The 26,227-nt window shown below is 41.6% G+C and overlaps 1 protein-coding gene across 1 annotated transcript in view; it reads left to right on the top strand.

Moving 5' to 3' along the window:
• LOC135226465 (sodium/hydrogen exchanger 8-like) overlaps positions 1 to 26,227 on the top strand; it is an 84,084-nt gene that overhangs the window by 18,485 nt on the left and 39,372 nt on the right. Inside the window, 4 exon segments of the mRNA XM_064266063.1 lie at positions 11,936 to 12,036; positions 13,542 to 13,720; positions 14,364 to 14,608; positions 14,873 to 15,042. Of these exon segments, the coding sequence (XP_064122133.1) occupies positions 11,936 to 12,036; positions 13,542 to 13,720; positions 14,364 to 14,608; positions 14,873 to 15,042 (695 nt within the window).

Here is a 26,227-nt window from a genome sequence, read left to right as displayed (position 1 = left end):
GATTCCTTTATTAAATGGAGTAGCTTGGCCAACTGCTTGGAAGAGTAAGGCCAGTCGGCTAACGAGACTGCTATCGCTTAGACACCAACACCAAGTCACCAACGCAGTATCATGTAGGTGTCGGTCATGAGTGGTTGGTTTACATGTCTCTCTCCTGCGGGATGGAATGACTAACCGTGTCTCTCCCCTACAATCGTGGTTTTAGCCTCGGATTGAGGGGATAGTTAAGCAAACAAATAAAATATTGTCTGCCTTTTGCTAAGAAGCTTTCAATAAGAAAGATATTACATTTCAATGCTGTTTACCGTAGGTAAACCATTTTTTAAAGGATTCTAACGCAGCGGAACTCTATATTGTATAATGCTCTCATGCTTACGAAAGCATGGCTTATTAGAGTACATGCTTAGTGAGAAGATGAATGTAGTAGAGAATTCACTTTAAGACTACGGTATGGTCAAGTCTTATGCACATACCGAGGTTAACTACAGAATTCCTAGTATCCTTACAAAGGTTTCCTAGATTAATGCTGTTTACCACAATGTGCCAGTATTATAAAGGATTCTAATACGGCAGAGCGCGATATATATAATTCTCTCATCCTTTCGAGAAACGCACACAACCATTTTAGAATCGGATATTGCTCAAGAGAAGTTGGTGAGTCGGATGGGAAACATTCTCTTAGTGGCAGAAGTTGTTTCCCTGAATGGACTATACGTACGTATAAAAGTTTTTTTTCCCACTAAGAACGGAATTAACATGTGAAGGATGTCGGGTACCATAAAGGCATAGATGTTATGGCACATAACCTAAAAAGAACTAGAAGGAAGCGCCAGCCTGTGCGCCAGAAGCACCATCCAAGATATTTTCTCGTTTTTAGCGAGTTATTAACCTCTCGGACAGCAGGCTCGGTAACGGCAAGATTCGTTCCTGATTTCGTTACCCATTTAATCGAAAAGGGGTCGCTTACAAGGAATGATGAAATGATTTATTTTAATCACTTAGGCCAATTCCACGACTCTCTCATATCGCAAAGAGCATCGAGAATCTCTTTTTCGCCCCTGTTCGCGTTAACAAACAAAAGAGAACCTATTTGGGAACAGACACGGAACGTAACGATCCTTAAGAGGTTCGATGCAAGATTTTGCATGTCCGTGAGAACCTTCTCGATCGAAGATAATAACTGTTAACGTATGTCTAACATTTATTGAAAAGAGTTGTGAGAACCTGCGGAAAGTCTTCTTCATAGATCTCTTTGTAAGGTAGAAGACTGCTTCTTTTTCCTCGAACCAAGAGAGGTAGCAATATAAGACATCTTTAAATTTAAAGAAGGGGAATAAACTTAGTCTTTTTCCCCTAGTTATAAATTCTTAACAGATATTAAGATAAATGGGCGTCAAAGGAAGAGAGGATGTATGCCTCATTTTGGCCTTAGAGAGGTTGGAGATTCACAGAAGTCACGTTCTTATCCACAGCATGTTTCGTAAGGCTTTTCCAAGAGTATCTGGATATTCTATCAGAATCTATTATAAATAGACCTATAAAACCTCTCCACTCTGAGTCTGTCCGCGTGCAGACTGACCAGAAGTGGACATGAATGAGAGGTTTTTTTTCAAGGTAAATGACAATAGTCATGGCTAAGACAGAATTGCTGCAGATCGTGCTAGATGGAATGAGGAAACTGTCCTCTTCCGATACCTCTGTGAACCACATAGCAAGGTTTTTTCTTCACTTTCAGAGGGAAGAATCACCTATGTATATACTGCTATCAAAGAACGCAGTAAAAGGCTATACTCTGTCTCTACAAGGGGAATTAGAGATAACAGAGGATTAAGATCTTCGGGATCTTATACGATACCGCAATACGACAAGAGTAGGATATCATGTACTTCGAATGGGATCTTTTTGTGGCCACAGATTCCGTGTTCCGACAAAATGGAACTGCTCCTCATCAAACTTCTTTGAGGAAGTTTATGAAGGAATTCTTTGTTTCTCTTAGCCCTAATCGACCAAGAAGACAAGTGAATTTTTTGTGCATTGGAATCTCGCATCAGATTCAATGGAGACTCGGCAATGGGTTCTTGCCAGCATAGTATGTCTGGCAAAAGAACTAAATCCCTCTATTCCTGACGCAACGCTTTCAGATAGAAGTTTCGTTGCCCAGGCAGGGTACTTACATTTTCATCTACAGAAGAAGAGATGGTTTAAACGTTTGCCTACAGAGTCTTCGGCGGCGATGAGGGCTCAAAATGCTTCCCAGAAGGTATTCAGAAGGATACAATAAGAGCTAGAAATCAGGGTTCCGCCCAATTTCAGCTCAGAGTCTCCTTCGACTTCCAGACTCTTTCCCTTCCTTCGGGCAAGGATAGGGAAGATTCTGCAACGAGGAACCTCATCAACATGTAAGAAGAGATCTCGTTAGCAAAAGAAGTGTTCACGAAGGATCCTCCTCGGAGGAAGACTCTTCTCTCTCGTATTGTTAGATATCCTGTCGTCTACCTGGGTGTAGCTGAATAAAATCACCTCCCCTTGCCAGGGGCCAAAAGCTCAAAGGGGAAGAATTTCTTCCACCCTTCTCCAGTATCCTGATAAACTATGTGGTTGTTCAGGACTCTCGGACAATGTAGCGCCAGCCAAGCGCCAAATGCCAATACAGGCGAAAAACGCCAGAGGCGGACAGTTCCAAGGAACTCTGTCATGGTCGGATACTGAGAAGGAGCGGGCCTCCAACCTGGCGCAAATGCCCCAGAGGCGAACAAATCGGACAGATATAAGATGTCCGATGTGGACATCGCCAGACAGCCTAGAGACTCTTCCAAGCTCGAAGCTCCAGCAAGTGTGGAGGAGCCAAGCCAGGCGCGAGGAGCCAGCCAGGCTCTAGGAGCCAGCCAGGCTCTAGGAGCCAGCCAGGCCTCTTAGGAGCCAGCCAGGCTCTAGGAGCCAGCCATGCTCTAGAAGCCAGCCAGGCGCCATCCAGGTGCCAGGCTCCTTCAAGGCTAGGCTCCAGTCAGGATTGAGGATCCATCCAGGCGCAAGGCTCCTTCCAGTAAAGAGAAACTTAAGCTCTGTCATGTAAGAGGGCTAGTCCCCATTGATATGATACAGGTAAGGCTCTGCCATGTAAGTGGGTCAGCCCCCATTGGCACGATCCGAGAAGGCTCTGTCGTGTAAGCGGGCTAGCCCCCATTGACATGATCCAGAAGGGTTTGTCAGTCATAGGTCCCTACCTCGCTGAAACTCTTGAGGCATGCAGACTCATAGACAGTAATCATGAAGTCTTCTGCCAGGCTCCAGGTGCCTTCCAGGCGCAAGGCGCCAGCCAGACGCAAGGCTCCAGCCAGGCGCGAGGCGCTAGCCAGGAAGGAGGAGCCAATCAGGCACCAGCCAGGCGCAAGGCGCCATCCAGGCGCGAGGCTCCAGCCAGGCTCTAGGCGCCATTCAGGCGCAAGGCTCCAGCCAGGCGCGAGGCGCTAGACAGGCGCTAGGCGCCTGCCAGGCACGAAGCACTAGCCAGGCTCCAGGCTTCACCCAAAAGAGATCTATCAAAGAACGCCCTGGCCTTCTTTGAGACATTGTGATCTCCTAAGCACTTGATAAGTGCATTGATGATTCCTTCAAACAGCTGAGAATTAAAAGCACATGAAGTGCGAGCTTTTCCGAATTCTTGTTCTTTCCCCTAACAATATGTCATAAGGACATATTAGCTGTACATACGGGAGATGCAACTCTGTGTTGACTTCCCATTATCCGAAGGATGTCAAGATAACCTTCGAGGGATCCTTCTCTCTTGGTTGATACGTGTCTGCGGATACATTGCTGGGATAGGGAGCAGATACTAATCCTTAACTAGTGAGTTAAATTTTATTTAACGTCGTGTTTTTTCTTTGGGTTGTTTGAAAGGAGTTTGTAGATAACTCTTTTCAACTTAACCACTAACCCTCGTGTTAGGATCAGGTGATCGGGATCGGTGTTGTGCTCCTTAATTATGCCACTAGGCATAGGCATATTGTCATGTAAGAGGCTCTGTCGAGTAAATGGATTAAGACCCCATCGACAGACCCACAAGAACTCTTAGCCATAGGTCACATCCTCGCTGAGGCTCTTGAGGCGAAGCAGATTCCTAGGCATTAGCCATGGAGTCTTCCGCCTGATCAAGTAGGAACCAAGGGTTTATTTATATTACCTACAACGTAATGTTGTTTACCTGTCTATTCAGTAAATAGTTGTCTCTTTCCCACCACCAAGGGTGTCAATCAGCTAAGTATATATCTGCTGGGTAAGTTCCATGTACAAAATGATATTGTTAAGATACAATAAAGTTTTGTACATACTTACCTGGCAGATATATACGATTGATGCCCACCCAACCTCCCCTCAGGAGACAGGTGAAGAGAAAATCTGGTTCTAGAACGGTAATCGTTCCTATTCCTGCCACCCAGCGGCAGGGGCGGTAGATCACCTGACCTACCTGCAGCGTGTGCCGCGAAATTCGAATTTCTGTCGGGGACGACGGAGTCTATAGCTAAGTATATATTCTGCCAGGTAAGTATGTACAAAACTTTATTGTATCTTAACAATATCATATTTGCTATTGTTCAATCATCGTTTATGAAAAATGAACAAGGTGGTTTACTTGATGGTAACAGATTTTAAATCTTCATTAATAAAAATGAGTGGCATTGTGTAGGTGACAACAGGTTCTCAATTTTTATTGGTAAAATATATAAATGATTTAGATGGTGATGGATTTTCATTCTTCATTTTTGAAAATTAGCAAAACTGTTTAGAGAGGGACAGATTTGCAACTTTCATTAATGCTCACCAAAAAAAATAAATCATCCAAATAAGTGCTCACCCTTTCTTTAGATATTTTGTTTTTGTACATGGAACTTACCCAGCAGATATATACTTAGCTATAGACTCCGTCGTCCCCGACAGAAATTCGAATTTCGCGGCACACGCTGCAGGTAGGTCAGGTGATCTACCGCCCCTGCCGCTGGGTGGCAGGAATAGGAACGATTACCGTTCTAGAACCAGATTTTCTCTGTCGCGGTAGTGTCAACATACGTTGTTGCTACCTCCTGACTTGATTTTCGTTTTTTCATCGCCATCGACCTTCTGGGCTGTCTTTTGCAGGGAAGTACTGGGTCTTTGGTTTGGCATACGCTTTTATTAACTTTTTAATGAATTTGGCTTCGAAATTTCGAAGAATATATTACGTGAAACTACCGAATTTTTCGGTAGACACTCATATATTTTGCAATAAGGGAAATATTGATATTTTTTTTTTTTTCACTAATACGTGTATAAGTGTTAGAACTTGATGAAGGAAATATAAGATCTAACTTCCTACTTTAGGAAGTCAGAAAGCATATAACTAGATACGCTTCCTTAGAAGCTTTAACAGCTCTCGTACTAACGAGCAGTTAGAGTATTGACAATTCTAGTAGTTGTTGCATCCTCATCACCTTCTTACTCCACTGAATCTACAAATTCATATGTGCAAATTTGAAGATAAATGGATGGAGCTCAAAAGGCGAGCTCTAAAAAGGTAAGAAGTGAATGTAGTGTTCCCAGTGCAGTGGAGGGTGCGTCTGATCGGCTCCGTAGCGCTTCCAGGCCTAGACCTCTTCCAAACTCCCAGACCCAGTGGAGGAGGAAAGTCGACAGCCGCAGGAAGGTTAGGGAGAACCCCCAACGGTCAGGCGTCCCCTCGGCAGGTTCTGTAGAACGTCCCAGACTGCCAAGGATAGCCATTGATAAGGCATCCTTAAAAAAGTGCGTCTCTTCATCTTACATCCGAAAAGACGAAGAATGTATGTTTGGAGTTTCGATGATCTAGCGCGTTCTCTGAAAACTAAGAGAACACTGAGCAAGAGCCAGCCAGGAAGCCGCGTTCCAGCAAGCTAGCGTGAGCTACGTTCCAATAGCCAGCAGCGAGGCGCGTTCCAGCTAACAGACTAGCGCGAGCCGCGTTCCTACAACCAAACGCGAGCCGCGTTCTAGAAAATTTTTCTTGGCGCAAGGCGCCTTCAAAGAGACGAAGCGCCAGCCTGATGCAAATTGCGCCAGGAAAACAGACGGCTAGAGCAAGGAGCCTTATAGTAGAGTGGCAATCAGAACGATACCTTCCATTGAACGTTTCCGGGCGGGCAAGAGGCTCTTTCTTAAAGGGGTCTAGTAGGCGCTCGGAACTATCAGGGCGCACGGGACCTTCCACGCAAGCGGAACGTTCCAGGAGCGAGTCTCCTTTCTAGCGCGCGGAACATTCCAGGCGCTAGGTGCAAGGAGCCAGGCGCCAGAATATTCCTAATCTTCTTATGAGAGAGAGGTCAGTCGCGAGGCTCCTCTTTGAGTTTTCAACTTGAGCAACTTTCCCCTGGCAAAGGTGCAAGAGGTCGCACAGGCGGTCGTCGCTTTTGCCAGAAGGATTTTGATACTAAGAGAAGCCATTTTTTCATTATTCAGAGGACTCTCTCCTTCATTCATGCTCTTCCCTCGTTATGAAGAGGCAAGAACTTTGGAGTTTTCTTATAAGAATCTCATCGACGTTTGGGTATGATGGCGGATAGGAAATATCTACTTCCTTCCGTAAACCCTACAGATGAACAGGAATTCTGTCTCTTCCACGATTTATGAGGAAATCACGAAGATTTAAAGAGTTCCTGGATTAACTCCCTTCCTTAAGGAGATATATACTCTTTCTATCGTTCTATTAAACGAAAAGAACGAAGATAGTAAAAATTTTTTCCTTTCTCTCCTCTATCTGCCTCGGAAGGGAAAGAAGGTAGTAGATTATCTGCTGTATGAGAATACGATACGGCAAATCATAAGCACATACGTAGTTACTTCTTTGCTGAGCAACTCAATTACCAGTATCCTTCCAGGAATTTCCTAGGAAGGACTACGCTTAAAGGGATTGTTAAGACAACACCTACTTAGCTTCTAGATTTATCGAAGTCTTTGTTTCGCTTAGATACGCATTATAAGAACTTCCTGAAGTTCGATAATAATTTTATAAGATTCCTTTATTAAATGGAGTAGCTGGCAACTCTGGAAGAGTAAGGCCAGTCGGCTAACGAGACTGCTATCGCTTAGACACCAACACCAAGTCACCAACGCAGTATCATGTAGGTGTCGGTCATGAGTGGTTGGTTTACATGTCTCTCTCCTGCGGGATGGAATGACTAACCGTGTCTCTCCCCTACAATCGTGGTTTTAGCCTCGGATTGAGGGGATAGTTAAGCAAACAAATAAAATATTGTCTGCCTTTTGCTAAGAAGCTTTCAATAAGAAAGATATACATTTCAATGCTGTTTACCGTAGGTAACATTTTTAAAGGATTCTAACGCAGCGGAACTCTATATTGTATAATGCTCTCATGCTTACGAAAGCATGGCTTATTAGAGTACATGCTTAGTGAGAAGATGAATGTAGTAGAGAATTCACTTTAAGACTACGGTATGGTCAAGTCTTATGCACATACCGAGGTTAACTACAGAATTCCTAGTATCCTTACAAAGGTTTCCTAGATTAATGCTGTTTACCACAATGTGCCAGTATTATAAAGGATTCTAATACGGCAGAGCGCGATATATATAATTCTCTCATCCTTTCGAGAAACGCACACAACCATTTTAGAATCGGATATTGCTCAGAAGTTGGGTGAGTCGGATGGGAAACATTCTCTTAGTGGCAGAAGTTGTTTCCCTGAATGGACTATACTAACGTATATAAAAGTTTTTTTCCCACTAAGAACGGAATTAACATGAAGGATGTCGGGTACCATAAAGGCATAGATGTTATGGCACATAACCTAAAAAGAACTAGAAGGAAGCGCCAGCCTGGTGCAAATTGCGCCAGAAGCACCATCCAAGATATTTTCTCGTTTTAGCGAGTTATTAACCTCTCGGACAGCAGGCTCGGTAACGGCAAGATTCGTTCCTGATTTCGTTACCCATTTAATCGAAAAGGGGTCGCTTACAAGGAATGATGAAATGATTTATTTTAATCACTTAGGCCAATTCCACGACTCTCATATCGCAAAGAGCATCGAGAATCTCTTTTTTCGCCCCTGTTCGCGTTAACAAAAGAGAACCTATTTGGGAACAGACACGGAACGTAACGATCCTTAAGAGGTTCGATGCAAGATTTTGCATGTCCGTGAGAACCTTCTCGATCGAAGATAATAACTGTTAACGTATGTCTAACATTTATTGAAAAGAGTTGTGAGAACCTGCGGAAAGTCTTCTTCATAGATCTCTTTGTAAGGTAGAAGACGAACAGGCTTCTTTTTTCCTCGAACCAAGAGAGGTAGCAATATAAGACATCTTTAAATTTAAAGAAGGGGAATAAACTTTAGTCTTTTTTCCCCTAGTTATAAATTCTTAACAGATTTATTATAGAAATAAATGGGCGTCAAAGGAAGAGAGGATGTATGCCTCATTTTGGCCTTAGAGAGGTTGGATTCACAGAAGTCACGTTCTTCTCACAGCATGTTTCGTAAGGCTTTTCCAAGAGTATCTGGATATTCTATCAGAATCTATTATAAATAGACCTATAAAAACCTCTCCACTCTGAGTCTGTCCGCGTGCAGACTGACCAGAAGTGGACATGAATGAGAGGTTTTTTTTCAAGGTAAATGACAATAGTCATGGCTAAGACAGAATTGCTGCAGATCGTGCTAGATGGAATGAGGAAACTGTCCTCTTCCGATACCTCTGTGAACCACATAGCAAGGTTTTTTTCTTCACTTTCAGAGGGAAGAATCACCTATGTATATATCTGCTATCAAAGAACGCAGTAAAAGGCTATACTCTGTCTCTACAAAGGGGGAATTAGGGGGAAAAAAAGATACAGAGGATTAAGATCTTAGGGATCTTATACGATACCGCAATACGACAAGAGTAGGATATCATGTATTTCGAATGGGATCTTTTTGTGGCCACAGATTCCGTGTTCTGACAAAATGGAACTGCTCCTCATCAAACTTCTTTGAGGAAGTTTATGAAGGAATTCTTTGTTTCTCTTAGCCCTAATCGACCAAGAAGACAAGTGAATTTTTTGTGCATTGGAATCTCGCATCAGATTCAATGGAGACTCGGCAATGGGTTCTTGCCAGCATAGTATGTCTGGCAAAAGAACTAAATCCCTCTATTCCTGACGCAACGCTTTCAGATAGAAGTTTCGTTGCCCAGGCAGGGTACTTACATTTTCATCTACAGAAGAAGTCTTCGGGGTGCGATGAGGGCTCAAAATGCTTCCCAGAAGGTATTCAGAAGGATACAATAAGAGCTAGAAATCAGGGTTCCGCCCAATTTCAGCTCAGAGTCTCCTTCGACTTCCAGACTCCTTCCCTTCCTTCGGGCAAGGATAGGGAAGATTCTGCAACGAGGAACCTCATCAACATGTAAGAAGAGATCTCGTTAGCAAAAGAAGTGTTCACGAAGGATCCTCCTCGGAAGAAGACTCTTCTCTCTCGTATTGTTAGATATCCTGTCGTCTACTGGGTGTAGCTGACTAAAATCACCTCCCCAAAAGCTCAAAGGGGAAGAATTTCTTCCACCCTTCTCCAGTCTCCTGATAAACTATGTGGTTGTTCAGGACTCTCGGACAATGTAGCGCCAGCCAAGCGCCAAATGCCAATATACAGGCGAAAAACGCCAGAGGCGGACAGTTCCAAGGAACTCTGTCATGGTCGGATACTGAGAAGGAGCGGGCCTCCAACCTGGCGCAAATGCCCCAGAGGCGAACAAATCGGACAGATATAAGAGTGTCCGATGTGGACATCGCCAGACAGCCTAGAGACTCTTCCAAGCTCGAAGCTCCAGCAAGTGTGGAGGAGCCAAGCCAGGTGCGAGGCGCCAGCCAGGCTCTAGGAGCCAGCCAGGCTCTAGGAGCCAGCCAGGCTCTAGGAGCCAGCCAGGCTCTAGGAGCCAGCCAGGCTCTAGAAGCCAGCCAGGCGCCATCCAGGTGCCAGGCTCCTTCAAGGCTAGGCTCCAGTCAGGATTGAGGATCCATCCAGGCGCAAGGCTCCTTCCAGTAAAGAGAAACTTAAGCTCTGTCATGTAAGAGGGCTAGTCCCCATTGATATGATACAGGTAAGCTCTGCCATGTAAGTGGGTCAGCCCCCATTGGCACGATCCGAGAAGGCTCTGTCGTGTAAGCGGGCTAGCCCCCATTGACATGATCCAGAAGGGTTTGTCAGTCATAGGTCCCTACCTCGCTGAAACTCTTGAGGCATGCAGACTCATAGACAGTAATCATGAAGTCTTCTGCCAGGCTCCAGGTGCCTTCCAGGCGCAAGGCGCCAGCCAGACGCAAGGCTCCAGCCAGGCGCGAGGCGCTAGCCAGGAAGGAGGAGCCAATCAGGCACCAGCCCAGGCGCATGCGCCATCCAGGCATCGAGGCTCCAGCCCGCTCTAGGCCCATTCAGGCGCAAGGCTCCAGCCAGGCGCGAGGCGCTAGACAGGCGCTAGGCGCCTGCCAGGCACGAAGCACTAGCCAGGCTCCAGGCTTCACCCAAAAGAGATCTATATCAAAGAACGCCCTGGCCTTCTTTGAGACATTGTGATCTCCTAAGCACTTGATAAGTGCATTGATGATTCCTTCAAACAGCTGAGAATTAAAAGCACATGAAGTGCGAGCTTTTCCGAATTCTTGTTCTTTTTTCCCTAACAATATGTCATAAGGACATATTAGCTGTCACATACGGGAGATGCAACTCTGTGTTGACTTCCCATTATCCGAAGGATGTCAAGATAACCTTCGAGGGATCCTTCTCTCTTGGTTGATACGTGTCTGCGGATACATTGCTGGGATAGGGAGCAGATACTAATCCTTAACTAGTGAGTTAAATTTTATTTAACGTCATGTTTTTTCTTTGGGTTGTTTGAAAGGAGTTTGTAGATAACTCTTTTCAACTTAACCACTAACCCTCGTGTTAGGATCAGTGATCGGGATCGGTGTGTGCTCCTTAATTATGCCACTAGGCATAGGCATATTGTCATGTAAGAGGTCTCTGTCGAGTAATGGATTAAGACCCCATTGACAGACCCACAAGAACCTCTTATCCATAGGTTCACAATCCTCACTGAGGCTCTTGAGCGAAGCAGATTCCTAGGCATTAGCCATGGAGTCTTCCGCCTGATCAAGTAGGAACCAAGGTTTTATTTATTTATTACCTACAACGTATGTTGTTTACCTGTCTATTCAGTAAATAGTTGTCTCTTTCCCACCACCAAGGGTGTCAATCAGCTAAGTATATATCTGCTGGGTAAGTTCCATGTACAAAAAAAAAAAAAAAATGATATTGTTAAGATACAATAAAGTTTTGTACATACTTACCTGGCAGATATATACGATTGATGGCCCACCAACCTCCCTCAGGAGACGGTGGAAGAGAAAATCTGGTTCTAGAACGGTAATCGTTTCCTATTCCTGCCACCCAGCGGCAGGGGCGGTAGATCACCTGACCTACCTGCAGCGTGTGCCGCGAATTCGAATTTCTGTCGGGGACGACGGAGTCTATAGCTAAGTATATATCTGCCAGGTAAGTATGTACAAAACTTTATTGTATCTTAACAATATCATATTTGCATATACAGACAAAAAAATTGTAAATTTTTCCAACTGTTTTGGGGGAGCTTGTAATAAGATAAAATGTACTAAAAAAATGCACAGAAAGATTGGTAGTTATAGTGAGTCACTGCAAAGTTGATATGGTACTTTCAAAATCTGTCAAGGTCAGAGTAATATTGTAAGTAAATTAAAATTTTTCTTTTTTTTCTTTCTGTTCTCTCTGCACTTGAGCACTTCATGATAGCTAAACCAATACAAAACCAATTATTACAAGTAGACAAGAAACAGGTTAATATTGTAACTTATTTAGATGATGGAGAGAAAATGTGTTTATTTACCTATTATAATTTTTTTCCAGGGAAACTTTTCCAGAACATTGGTTCGATAGTTGTGTTTGCTATTTTGGGTACTGTGATATCAGCCCTGGTTGTTGGAGGAGGAGTCTACCTTTTGGGCCAGGTAAGTAAATCGTTGATGCAAAATTTCAGTTACCTCTCAATAGCTTCAGCAAATGATATTTAAAAATACATATAGGAAAATAACATTGATCTATCTGGTCTTATTTCCTGCCAATGACATCTCCAGTTGTTGAAAGAAATACACATCTTTTCTGTGTAGTATTTATAAGATCATACTGTAATTCGGAAAAATTTTAAATTAAGATTTTGATAAAATAGTTAACATGAATGTGTGATACTAAGGCTGTTATGGACTAATGTATTGTGCTAACTTAATGGTAATTGTCATCATTTTGAATTGCCTCCAGCACCATGCCTGTAAAATAGCTTTATAAAATTCAGCCTTTCCTGTACTTTCATTTCCACAAATCTCCTCCCATCTCATAGTTCTCATCCCAGTAGTTATGGAGCTTCCAACTCTTATGGTTTTTAGAGGAGCCCAGCTGACACTATTAACATAATGTTCTTCCGTGGGGGGTACAAAGGACATGTCTGAGCCATCTCTGCCTTTTGTCGTTATCTTATATATATAAGAATCTTTTTAGAATTTCCTTAGGTGTAAATTTTGCTTTTATGCCATCGGACTCGTAATACTATTCCTTTTTAAGCTTTTTTTTTCTAAAACTTTCAAGATCTGTGAGACATATTTACATTGCCATACTGTGACTCTAACCCTATACATAAATCTTGTCCTTATTACAGTAGATCATAGCAAACTGATTTATAAACTTACTTTTGTGTTCAGTTTCAGTGCCCAGTGTTTGATTTGATATTTTTATCCTTGCAGTGAGTGCTGTCTCAAGAGACCTTTTTTTTTTGGATATTTTTAGATATTTTAAAGACTTGGCTAGCGTTATTTAATCCTTTTGTGTGTATTATTGTCTCCGTTATTTCTTGTTTTTGTAGATTATCTTTTATAGGAATATAATTCTCAAAAATGTTCTTGATCCTTACAACTCTTGGCTTTTCTACAACCAACTTTATTCTCAGTATTTTCTAAAACTAAATTTTTTTATCTTGGTATTGTTTTCTCCAGCCTGTTGGGTGTGTACTCTTCACCTTTCTTTGGTATCTTTGCCAAGAAACTCCCCGTCATCACGATATGTTTCCTTCACAATAGTCTATTAATTAAATATACTAGGTGCCATTTCATTTTCAGAGAAAGTCCTAATTTCAGTGATTCCATCATAGCCCTGTGTTGTTCATCTGTCAAGTTTCCTTATTACTGATTCCACTGTGAATTCATTTATTAGTACAGTCTGTCTTTGTCTGCTTCCTATAAATCATTTTAAAAATCTCCCTCATGTCATATTTATGATCTCGCAAAAATACTGCAATGTCTTTCTTCATCTTTTAATGTTCTTGGCCCATTCCTCCTTTTGATGGGTATTTTCCTCTCTTTCTTTTCACCCAAGGATAAATCATAAGAGGAATTTCCATATATTTATAGTTGGAGTGACAAAAGGGTGTAAATCAGAGTTTACTTTGTGAACTATATTTTTTCAGGCTGATGTTGTATATCGACTGAGCTTTGTGGAGAGCTTTGCATTTGGGTCTTTGATTTCAGCAGTAGATCCAGTTGCAACTTTAGCTATTTTTCATGCCCTCAATGTGGATCAGGTTCTTTATATGCTTGTCTTCGGAGAGAGCATACTCAATGATGCAGTTTCTATTGTTCTTACAAGGTAATGCTCATGAAGGTTTTGTATGTTTTTAAAGAACTTTTCCTTACTTTTTTAGAGTGCATTATATTATAAGTTTAGATATTTAAATTGAATAGAAGTGAATTATGTAAAAGTCTTTGATAATGCTTGTTATTTTAATGATAAAAAACATTAACCCTAAGTAATGAAATCCATAGATGCATTGACTTTTTACCATATACACTACATTTTAGTGGCAGCTGAGTATGTTACTGAATTTGTAGTGTCAATTTACTGTAATGGTGTGAAGGTGGTTTTTATCTTTGCTGTATTTCTAGGTTGTGTGTTTTATGTATTATTAATGTCTGCATATTTAAACTGAGACCACACGATAAGTGTCTAAGGGCTGTACAAGTTACTGACTGAAGAACTTTTCATTGTTTTATGGTTAGTCTGAAAATTACCTTTTCGGGTATGACTGCATTGTAACTGGATTGCAGGGGAGGATTAATGATAGTATTATGGTATTGCTACAGGATTCTGATGCTTGTGGTACATAGTAATAATCTATCTGCCCCAGGAAATTCAGCATATTTAGGTATATGTTTGATATGTATAATGCTGTGGTTATTTTTTTTTAACCATACTATTCTACAAAAATTCATTCTAATAATTGTTTTTCCAGCACTGTATTGGAAATGGCTTCACCAGCAATGGCATCTATGGGGTCTGGAGAAGCTCTTTTGTACACAGTGTGGCATTTTTGTGTCATGTTCTTTGCCTCGGCTGGTATTGGTGTGGCTTTTGCACTTCTGAGCGCTCTGACCCTAAAATATGTCCCAGTACGAGAGTATACATCATTGGAATTGTGCATCATCATTATATTCATTTATGCACCTTACACCTTGGCTGAAGGCATACATCTGTCTGGTAAGTTCACTTGGCCCTAATGTAATGTGTTTATGAAAAAGCAGTAGAATTTTTCCATTATTTTTCAGCATTTTTGTAGTAGTTCCTATAGTTTTGACAGTACAAACATATCTTAGATTTTTGGGTTATTTGTCATTACAACAGTGATCATGTTATTGAAGGTTGTTAACATGGCTGACTCATTTTTTAAAGGCTGCCCTGGCCAAATGTATTACACCGTATTATTACCTCTTATTTTCCCTTTACTTCTTTTTATGGTTTCAGGTATCATGGCTATTCTCTTCAATGGTATTGTCATGTCACACTACACACATTTTAACATGTCTCCTGTGATGCAGATAACTATGCAGCATCTGATGCGTACTCTTGCTCTCATTGCTGAGTGTACAGTCTTCATTTACTTAGGGTTGGCTCTCTTCAGTTTCAAGCACCAGGTTAGACACATTTTTTTTTTATTATTTAGTTTTAAATCTATTATTGCTTTTGAACTGATGACTGTTGTACTATTAATACTGTTTTAGTAGCAATTGGAGAAGGTGAAATGGAGTGATTGAATTAGAGAGGAAAAAAGTTTGACAACACTATTCATTGTATATATTCAAATGTATTACCATTCTCCCCCAGTTTTACCCATTTCACTTTTCCGCAGTCCACTTAGTTATGGATTTTTGTGGAACGCATTATTCACTTTTCCAAGGGGAACTTTCATTAATTTGTGGATTTTTTCTATTGACCATATCTCTAAAATTATTACTAATTTGCTTTTTCTTTGTAGAACAACACTATTTATTCATTAATTACTGTATTTTTTTATATTGTGTATGTGACTAAATGATACTGATTTTTATGATAAAAATGATTTACAGCATACCGTACTTATAATTTAGCTATGCATCTATTAAGCTTATTTCAGGTTGAGCCTCATACTGAACATGACAGGTTTCTCTCTCTCTCTCTCTCTCTCTCTCTCTCTCTCTCTCTCTCTCTCTCTCTCTCTCTCTCTCTCTCTCTCTCTCTCTCTAGGAGTAATGTAAGGTGTATTTTGAAACGATATTGCTGTAAAGATTTTTTGTGATAAACAAACATATTGTACAATATTTAAAATATTCACTCATTATTTTAAATATTATACAACATGCTGCTTCATAAAAGATCTTTACAGCAATATCATTTCAAATACACCTTACATTACCCTTAAAGAGAGAGAGAGAGAGAGATGACTGAGAGGAGAGAGAAGAAGAAGAGAGCGAGATGGAAGAGGAGATTGAGAAGAGAGAGGAGAGAGAGTCATACACCTATTATTCTCAGTCCGGGGTCCAACCTGGAGTGAGCTTAACTACATTATAAGTATGTTGTGAATAATATTTATCATAAAAATCAGTATTTAGTCATATACGCAAAATGAAAAAATACAGTAATTATGAATAAAGTGTTTTTATAAAAAAAAAACAAATTAGAGATAATTTTAAAAGGAATAATACTTCAGTACCATGAAAGAAAACAGCTTATGTGTACAGTATAGGGGTAACTTGATTTGTTGTCAAACTTTCTGTATGAGAGATTTATTCAAGTTGTATTAAGATTTATTTAATTTGTATTAAACTTTTTATGGATATTTTACTGTTTACATTGATATTTTAAAATGAGTAAATTGTTGTTATAAGCATTTTAGGGGGCGTACATATATACTTAAGAGTAGCAGTTGTAAAAGGGTACTACTAATTCAAGATGTCTCAGGATGTTTTGGGATGATAGTTTTGGGGTGATATTTAGTTTGAAATGATATTAAATTGTTTTAGTATGATAATTTAAGGTACGTATATTTTTGTTTGAACTATTAAATTAAGCAGTGAAATGTTAAAATAGACAATTATAAGCATTTTAGTTTATGAGGTACTGGGTATTTGGCAGTTATAAGCCAGTTATAAGGATTTTTAGAGGGAATTTTGCATTTCTGTGGCAGGCTCTGGAACCTAATACAGCGTAAAAGTGGGGGAGCACTGTATTCATCTTAATATTCAGATGTCCAAATACTGCTTGCAAATGTAAAGAAAAAAGCCTGATATTCTTCCTAATTAAAACAGGAGAAAATGAGAACTATTTTTGATAGCATAGCCGCTGTTTGTCTTTAAAGGAGTTACACTCTCATGATCCCCCGAGGGCTCCATTAGACAGACTTACCAATTATAAAGAATTCTCTTATAGATGGTCTCGGCCAGAATAATGTTGTTGGCATAGTGATAGCATATAGAGGACTTAGGACAGGAGGGCTCTATCTCATGTCCTAGAGCAACTGCCTCGGCTTTCTCTACAATCACTCGCATAGATGTAACAATGGCATGTATGTTGGCTACCTTTCTCATTACACTCTGGTCTATCCAAGAGTTCACTTGGCCATGTTGATGAAGAGCTTTGAGCAGTCATGTTCACCAAAGGAATTAAAAGCCCCAGATTGGGATTTGACCATGGTACTGAGTAGTCTGACAAAACCCCCCTACGAACCACCAAGGCAGTCCACAGATAGGAGCCTGACCCTGAAGACAGTCTTCTTATTGGCCCTAGCTTCAAACAAAAGGGTGGGGGAACTAAATGGCCTGTCATATATCGTAAAGCACTCGAGAGGTTGGAAATCAATGGTATTCGAGTTTGTTCCAGAATTCGTGGCCAAAACTCAAAACCCATTAATAGTGGACGGTAGATTCGAATCCTTTTCCATACCTTCTCTGGCAGATTTCGTAGACAATGACAAAGATGAGATGCTTCTGTGTCCCGTCAGAATAATAAGAGAGTACTTAAGAAGGACAAGGCACCTCAGACCGGGGTGCAGGAGGTTGTTCGTAAGTACAGGACGGAACAAAAAAGGAAGTGTTCAGGAATACAATATCCTTTTGGCCAAGAGAAACGATCAGGAATGCCTACATGACAGAAGACAGGGGGTCAGATAGCCAGGAGAGGGCTAGGGCTCATGACATCAGAGGCTTGAGTTTTTCTTTGGCATTCAAGAAGAATATGTCTGTGGAGAGAATTCTGAAAGCTGGTGTTTGGAAATGCCCAAACGACTTTCCACTTCCTTTATTTAAAAGATACGTTGCCCTAGATCCTTGGATACCTTTTCCTGGGTCCAGTGGTGGCGGCCCAGCAAGTGGTATAGCTCATCCAGTACCCCTGGCGGGTCAGTTTTGTTGTCTAGTCCTAAGATGAAGGTATGAAAGTAGAATGAATGGGATGACTGGTCTTTTTTCTTTACTACTTTCTTTCTACTTCTTTACCTACGGGCAGTATGAAGGAGAGTGCCATCATAAGCTGGAACGGACTAGATGCAGGTGAGGCGGTCAGCCATACTGTAAAGTTATTTTAGAGTATAGTATACTTTTCAGTAGCAGCACACCCCTCTCGGTAACAGGGAAGGGAGGGGTGATGGTAGATCCATATACAAAGGACAAGAGTGGTTGATGAGAATGGAAGGTCCTCTATTTTCCCATAGTTTATAAACCATGGCATGGTACCAGCACCCAGTGGGGGAAAAGGGGGAAACCAATAGATTCTCTTATATCTTTGGTTCAAGGGTTCATAGTCCATTCTCTTGGAATACTCCTAATATCGGGAAATCGGATTTAGGTGGCAAACTCCCAGTCAGTTTATGAGGACTTACCTCCCTCCAATAAGTAAGTCTATCCTAATGTTAAGACCAAAGGTTTGTTTCGTATATGAACAAATGACAAATTTGTAAACTAATTTGTACTTTTCATAACTAAACAAACTGAGGTCTTAACAGTTAAAGGCCCACCCTGAACCACCCTCTAGCAGTCTAAACTGGGTGGGTTAGAGGTATAACTGGTGGGTCACAAGACGCCGAGGGCATTCTGGGTAATACATGCCCCGTGACCGGGTAGATGCCAATAGTCCCTGGATCGCACAAGTTTAATTTTAATTCTACCGGTTTCCAGCTTGGCGCTAGTAAATTCTAATGTTAAGACCACAGGTTTGTTAATTATGAAAAATACAATTGTTCATATATGAAACAAACCTTCGGTCTTAACATTAGGATAAATACTCAGCGCCAGCTGGAAACCGGTAAAGTTTAAAATAATTGTATATGCAAGGGACTATTGGCATTTGTGCTTGGTCACCGAGACATGTGGGCCACCCGCATACCCCTCATTAACTCATGACCCTGTCAGTTATTTTCTTACCGCCTTCAAGTGAGGACGTGGTTTACTCCGTCCTTTTAAAGCTGGTTTATTTTGCCCCCAGTTGTTTTCAATTTGTTGTTTGGAATTCCCGGGTATGTGAACATGAAGCTTTCTCATGCTGCGAGACTTCCTGGATATCACAAGAAGCAGTTATATGCCCTGTTATTTTCTTCGACGGTTTCGACGTCGATGGAAACCGTCGAAGTACTCTTCGTGTAGTAAGTCGTGGGTGAAGAAACTCTTAAGGTACGGTTAATTCGTTACCTGTGCTTGTGAATATCTCATATTCATATGGATTGCCTGTAATCCAAAGCTTTGATGTATCTGGATGTGCGTTTGGGAAGTAATTATGACTAATTGTGCTCCTTTCCCTGCTTGGAGAGGCGTGCATCGCCATCTTGTTTTCGTTCCAGATACGTGGGTAGAGAGGATGCAGGTGTGCGGTCAGCGTTAGGCTTATCAGGAGAACCAACCCAAAAGGACAGTAGTTTGAGTTTAACATCGTGTTGCCATCCAGGATCCCACGTGATGGATGTCCCTTTTATCCTGACATGCACGGATGGCGGTCCCGGAGGGTGCTCGCCATCTGTAAATAAACGAAGCAGATAGGGCAACAAGGCAGCCTTTAATGTCAGGTTGCTATGACTACGAGAATAATATCAACAGCCTTGCACTTCTGGTAGGATGTTGGCTTTGCTTAGAGTTGCTCAGACGTCATAAAAATGGCGACCGCCATGACGTCTCTTCACAGCTGCGGCCTACACGAAGGCATGCTTCCATTTTCATTTCAAGGTACAAGAGTACTTTACAACTATGCTTTCGGATGGGAGGTTTTTAATGCACATTGTTTTTGAGAGAAATTACAAGCGTTAGGAGATATAAGTCACATAATGGAAAAGACAAGTCTTTCCTCTGTATCCTTCCGCTTAGCATCAAGCTTAGGTGACTGGCTTTGATGCCAGTGCGTTTCTCCTGCCAATCCTGGAAATAATAGGGACTTCGTAGCTGATCCTCGAGCCGAGAGGAGAATTTTCTTCTCTATCTTTGAGTCAGGATTGTTACATCCCATCCCTTATATGAAAGCACAAGAAGTAGTTGTAATTGTCGAAAGTGAATGATGGAAAAATTAGTCTAGTGTGGCTTCAGTGAAGAGTGGAAAGGCTAGAATCAGGGACTTCGTGACTGATCCTCATGCCAAGAGGAGAAGAATAATTTCTTTCTTCATCTTCGAGCCAGGACTGTCACATCCATGTAAAGTAGAAATGCCACAGAAGGTTGGGTCTCTTGATCTTGGCTGCAAGAGTACCATAAACAGCCTCACGCTTCCATCAAGTGTGTTGACGTCATAGCCAAGACTGCTTGTAATAGTGGTAGTCATGACGTCACAGCCTACTGATTCTCGATTTACTTCGCTGCCTCCGGAACCTAATATGCTTTTTGACTCATTGGTCACACAGTACGGTGTAATGAAGAATAAACAGGATCTAGAGGTGAAAATGGCTAAGTAAGACAAAAGAAAAGGCGTGATTCGCCTTCTTCGTCTTCTTCTCTAGATGATGTCATTACTGAGTGTACCAGTCAAGCGTTGGAGGATACAGGATTTCGTGACTGATCCTTGGGACAAGAGGAGAAGAGTAAATTCTTCTTCATCTTTGAACTAGGACTGTCACAGCCCAACCAGCAAGAAAATCACGAAGTCAGTGGCTGGTGAGCTCAAAGCAATCAGACGAAGCCGTTTACAAGAGTCCAAACTAGCGAAAGCGTCGACTGTCGCTGGGGTAGTGGCCGACGTGGAGACGGTGGAGTTGCCAGTGGTGACTACAAAGAGTCTAAGAGAGACTACAATGCCGTGGCTTAACTTGATACTTACGCTGATGCTTTTACAAACGTTTTCCATGGACTCTAGCTGTCAGAGTAATAAAATATGATAAAATAGCTCTCATATTTGTATATAGGATTGCAAACAGATACCTTCTCAAATCCTACTGACGATATATTTCAAGATCGAGCCATTAGCAGCCATTAAGGATCAAAGGTGCCGAGGCCATATGGTTTGGACGACCATGACGCATGCTAATAGATACCTTCTCAAATCCTACTGACTATTCGGGATTGAGCCATCAGTGACATTAAAGATCATAGGTGCAGTGGCTGTATGGTCGGAAGGCCATGACTTATGCCAAATAGATACCTTCTCAGAGCCTACTGATTATTCGAGATCGAGCCATCAGTGGCCATTAAAGATCAAAGGTGCCGCGGCTGTATGGTCGGACGGCCATGACGCACCCGGACGTTTGTCAGAGGGTAGGAGTGAGTTAACGTCTCCTGTGGCTGAACACAGTGCGTTAGAACCGGAGGGAAGAGAAGACCAAGAGTTTCTGGCTTCGTATGAGGTGGTGATTGATTTGATTAGTCAATTCAATAACCTTTCGGGGAGCCAGCATGCTTCTTCCGGGGATTGACATGGTGTTTGGTTTGAAAAAGGATACGGAAGTGCATGAATTACCTTATTCTAGGGATGTAGAGTCCATTTTACAACACGTAAAATGCATGGATGATAGAAGGATATGGATATCTCTTAGTAATCATATGTAGCCTGAATGGTGGGAAGTAGCATAGTTTGGGTGGGTTGACTCCAGAAAACTTCAAACCTTTACAGGTAAGGAGAATTCCCATATTTTATATATACTTGTGGTATAAGCTGGTTTCTTCCTATAAGAATATTGACCAAATGCTTCGACTCTTACACAAGTAGTTAAAGTTAATCGAAAGCTTTGTTCCTCGAAAGTACTGTAGAACCATTCTTCTTAATGAAATCTAAATGGGAACTTAAGTCGAAAGAAAGAGGTGAATGTCATCCTTTCGTCACATAAAGGCCGGCCATACACGTGCAGTTTTTAACTGACAGTTATGACTGTCCAGTTATAACTGACCACAGTTAAACAGACGTCAGTTAAAAATGAAATGCAACACACACACACAGTTCAATCCCTCAGTTTTTACCACGGATTCCGAGGAGTACGTCTTGCCGCTCTCGGTGTATTCTTTGTAATGCTACAAACAAATAGAAAAATAAAACTAAAAAGCGTAACAGTGGTGCAAAAAGTGGTTACTGAGGCGAAATCAATGTTCTGATAATTAAATTATTAAAGGAATTAAGTGAAGAACCAATTGATTTTCTCAATTATTTGCGCATGACTGAAACTGTAAAAATGTTGCTTTCGCTTTGTTTTTATGTGCTATCTCAACAAACTGCACTCACCGCTACCACCTGTAGAAATGAGTTGAGAACTGTACAGTTACGAATCCCCCCCCCCCCCCACACGCTCATTTCAGTTACTCCTTTCAGTTAAAAATATGGAACATTGCATTTATCTCAGTTTAACTGTACAGTTTTGTTGAAACTGACGAAACATGAGCAACTGAGATACCCACACACGTGCAGTTTTTAACTGTCAGTTTATAACTGAACAGTTATAACTGTCAGTTAAAACTGCACGTGTGTGGCTGGCCTAAGGTAGCCAAGCCTAAGTAGGGTACTTGTAACCTAAGATGCTATAGCCAGGATAATTGGGTCATACCTTTTAGCTTAACAAGTGGTTATATTCGTAGCCTATTCCAGCCAGTTTTCAAGTCTACTGCTACTATCTTAGGTAATCTGAGTAGTAGTTTCTTAGCTAAGACTGTCCTGAACTAACTGGTTTGGTATGCATGTGCTGGCTTGGACCAACTAATGGTTGCGGTTTGGCTTTCGAACCTGCATTTACTATCTGAGTGGTACAATTCTTAGTTTAGCCGGGTCCGCTTAGCCTAACTCATAGGTTAGGTGGTTCCGACATACATGTCAACTTATCCTAACAGTGGGTGCTGACCTTAACATGATCCGGTTGCCTAAACATGCCGTACTATCTTAGGTTGGACGAATTAGTAAGGTTATAAGTATAGCCGAGCATAGACTAGTGCCTAGGCTACCCATTTGAAACACTTTTACCCCCTCAGCCTAGAAGGTTGTGGTTGTAGCTTTACCCTAACGTAAGTCATTTAGTTTCTAGATTAAGCTAGTCTAAACTAGCCTAGCCTAGTTAAGTGTACATCTCGGATGGACTGAATCTACCCTAAGTGATGGAGGAGTTAGCCTAGCCTAATTGAAAGTGTTAATATAGCCTAACCTAACCAAACCAGGGCCTAGCCTAATTGGAAGAGTTAACATAGCCTAACCTAACTGAACCAGGGTCCTAGCCTAATTGGAATGGGTAACATAGCCTAACCTAACCAAGCCAGGGTCAACCTGGTCTTGCCAACTTAAAGTAAGTTAGTCAATTCTTAATTGACTATACCTACTTAGACTAGTCCAAGTGGTTGTTGGCTAGGTTAACCTGGAATCTGCAAATGGCTGTTTTCCATACTGGTCTAGTTTTTATATTGAATTCATGAACCTAACAGAGGGTTCAAGCTTCAGTTGGCTAGAGTGAGGCATTAGTACCTCATCATATCTGGAAGGGGAAAGGGGGGAGTTTCCCATTCTTCAAGAGTGAGGTAGGGTGAAGTGACGTTGGGTACAATTCTGGGCTAGGTTACTCGAGAATAGCACCATGATGGTTTCTGGCAATATATGGATTTCCCTTTGGAGGGTAGCATATTGACATATGCCCATATATCGTAACAGGTCACCGCATAAGGTGTTTTGTTGGCATCTTAGTTTTTACAAAAACACTGAGCTGTTTAATAGCTCTCCTAGGGCTGAGGGCTGGCCTGAAGGATTGGATATTTTTTACATGGCTAGGAACCTAGCAATGGGACCTGCAGCTTATTGTGGGATCCGAACTGTACTACTATATCGATAAATTATTTTCTATCACCAGAAATAAGTTCTCTGATCCCGCGTTGGCCGATTTGGGAGTAGGACCTCGGACCACCGGTTTGGCAGATGAGTGCACAAACCACTCATCCAGAGAGGAACTTGTATAATGAAACAAATGCATCAATAGCTGTCTCAGGAGTTTCACCCTTCGAGGAGCCTGAGGATTCCATTTGCGATACTGGGAACATCCTGGAGGTTATGCAAACTCTAGGTTCTACCTGTTACGCCATGTCCCGGACGGAAGGATGGGTTCCAGTAATTAAGGAGGACCAGGATGAGTGACTGATAAAGTTTTATCGTAGCACAATCATCGCTACCAGGTTCGTGGGGGTGGGGAAGAGGCATCACCGATAGGTAGAATTAATATCTCAAGGCCTGGAGGTTGAGCAGTATCCCCTTTCGAACTAATAGTTCTAAGTTTTTGGGCGGAGAGTGTCACCTCGGACGTAACACGACTCCAAAGGTTATTAGCTCACATATACAGAATGACCCTTTGGCCTTGACTGCCTATGTAGTGGATGTTTCTGTCCGTTAAAGGCATTCGGTCAGTAGACAATGATCTGGTGGAGAGGTTGTCAGAACAGAGGGAAGAATCTCTGTAATTACATGTTTACATGCATGGTGATATACATTGGACTTGTGATTGGGCATGTGAATATCGCTTCACACTGACTAATCTTCAGATGAATCAGGAGCAGTGAACTGGATGGGGCACATAAGAACTCCAATCTGATAAGTGAAAAACACATACTCTGTATCAGAGTAGTCTTGATGGACTACCACCAGGCACATACATCAGTCACGTTACAGGAAACTGACTGTGGATGGGGGGTCTTCCTCTGACCTTGGTAGAGTGGGAGTACTCAATAACCAGGGTTTTGACGTAGACTCAAAAGTAGCCTGGAACTTCAGTTCCAGTTCGCCTCGGAATCCGGGATAATGAGTCAATGCAGCACAGGTCATGATGACAGATACATTTCTTAATCTTGCTCAGTACGGTGTGAGTATGTGTGAGGGACCTTCAGTAGGGCCGGCTTTGACTTGTCAAAATACTCTGTTGTTATAGAAAGAACTAAGTCACCTATAACATTAACATGGTAGACTTAAAGGAACAAGCCAAACAGAGGTGATCAGGCAAGCCTACTCCTTGTTTGTCAAGTTGTACCAATGAGGTTATACAGAAGATAAGGTCATCAGAGGAATATGGGCCTCCTGGCATTTTAAAACAAGAACAATCTGTTAAAATGATCGTGACGGGTTGGTCTGTGACGGTATCGAAGCTCAAAATTGAGCAATTTTAAGGAGGTGTCTGTCTGTTCATTGAAATTTGAGAGTGGGTTTCTTTGTTATGAAAACCACTTTCAATTTCCTGTATATATATATGGTTGCCCAGAGGTCTTTGGACTCAATTTCCTTGGGTCCTTTGGTGGCTGCTCAACAAAAATTTCCTTGGGTCCACTTTGGTGGCTGCTCAACAAAAAGGGTGTAACTCATCCAGTACCCCTGGTGGGTCAGTTGGTATCTTGTCTAAGATGATGGTATGAATGTGAAATGGAGGAGTTAACTGGCTCTTTCCCTTTTCAAATTTCTGTCTCCTTCTTTACTTAGGGCAGTAAGAAGAGAGTACCATCATAAGCTGGAACGGACAAGGTACGGTGAGTGAAGTGGCCATACTGTTAGGGGTTAGTATCAGTAAGAATGCCTATCAGTAGCAGGACATTCCTCTCTTTAGCAAGGGGGAGAGGAATGATAACAAACCTACATGAGTGGATGAATTGGTTGTAGGGAACAGATCTTCTTATCTTCCTCGGACGCAATGAACTATGACATTGTGTAAAAACCCAGAAGTCTGACTCTATGATATTCATATATGTCTTAGATTCGGAAATACTGGTCAGTTGTTTCGTAGAATTCTGGTATTCAGAAAACTGATCAAAGGTGGCAAACTCCCAGTTGGTTAATAGTACTTACCTCCCACCAAGAGTAAGTCTATCCTAATGTTAAGACCGAAGGTTTGTTTTGTATATGAACAAATGACAAATTTGTAACTAATTTATATTTTTCATAAATTACAAACCTGAGGTCTTAACATACAAAGGCCCACCTCTAACCACCCTCTATCAACTAACCTGGGTTTGGAAGAATAACTGATAGGGTCACGAGTTAATGAGGGGTATGTGGGTGGCCCCACATGTCTCGTGACAAGCACAGATGCCAATAGTCCCTTGCGCACACAATTATTTTAAACTTTACCGGGTTTACCAGCTGGCGCTGGAGTATTTATCCAATGTTAAGACCTCAGGTTTGTAAAGTTATGAAAATGCAAATTAGTTCAAATTTGTCATTTTTAAGACCCAGTTAAAAGTTTTAGTTTCTTAAAATTTTAATGAGGGCTTCTTATCTTAAAATTTTTAATGAGGGCTTCTTATCTTAAAATTTTAATGTGGGCTTCTTATAGGTAGTATGTAGTATATGTTAAAATTTGTAGTCAGTAGGCCTCTTGCTAGGCAAGAGGTTAGGAGGTAGGACGTGTTACTCCATTGAAGGCAGTGTGATTTGGTGTGC

The sequence above is a fragment of the Macrobrachium nipponense genome, chromosome 14 (genome assembly GCF_015104395.2).
Source record: "Macrobrachium nipponense isolate FS-2020 chromosome 14, ASM1510439v2, whole genome shotgun sequence".
In the NCBI taxonomy this organism is placed as follows: domain Eukaryota; kingdom Metazoa; phylum Arthropoda; class Malacostraca; order Decapoda; family Palaemonidae; genus Macrobrachium; species Macrobrachium nipponense.
Note: the sequence above shows the minus strand (reverse complement) of the source record. Positions and strands in the feature narration are given on the sequence as shown.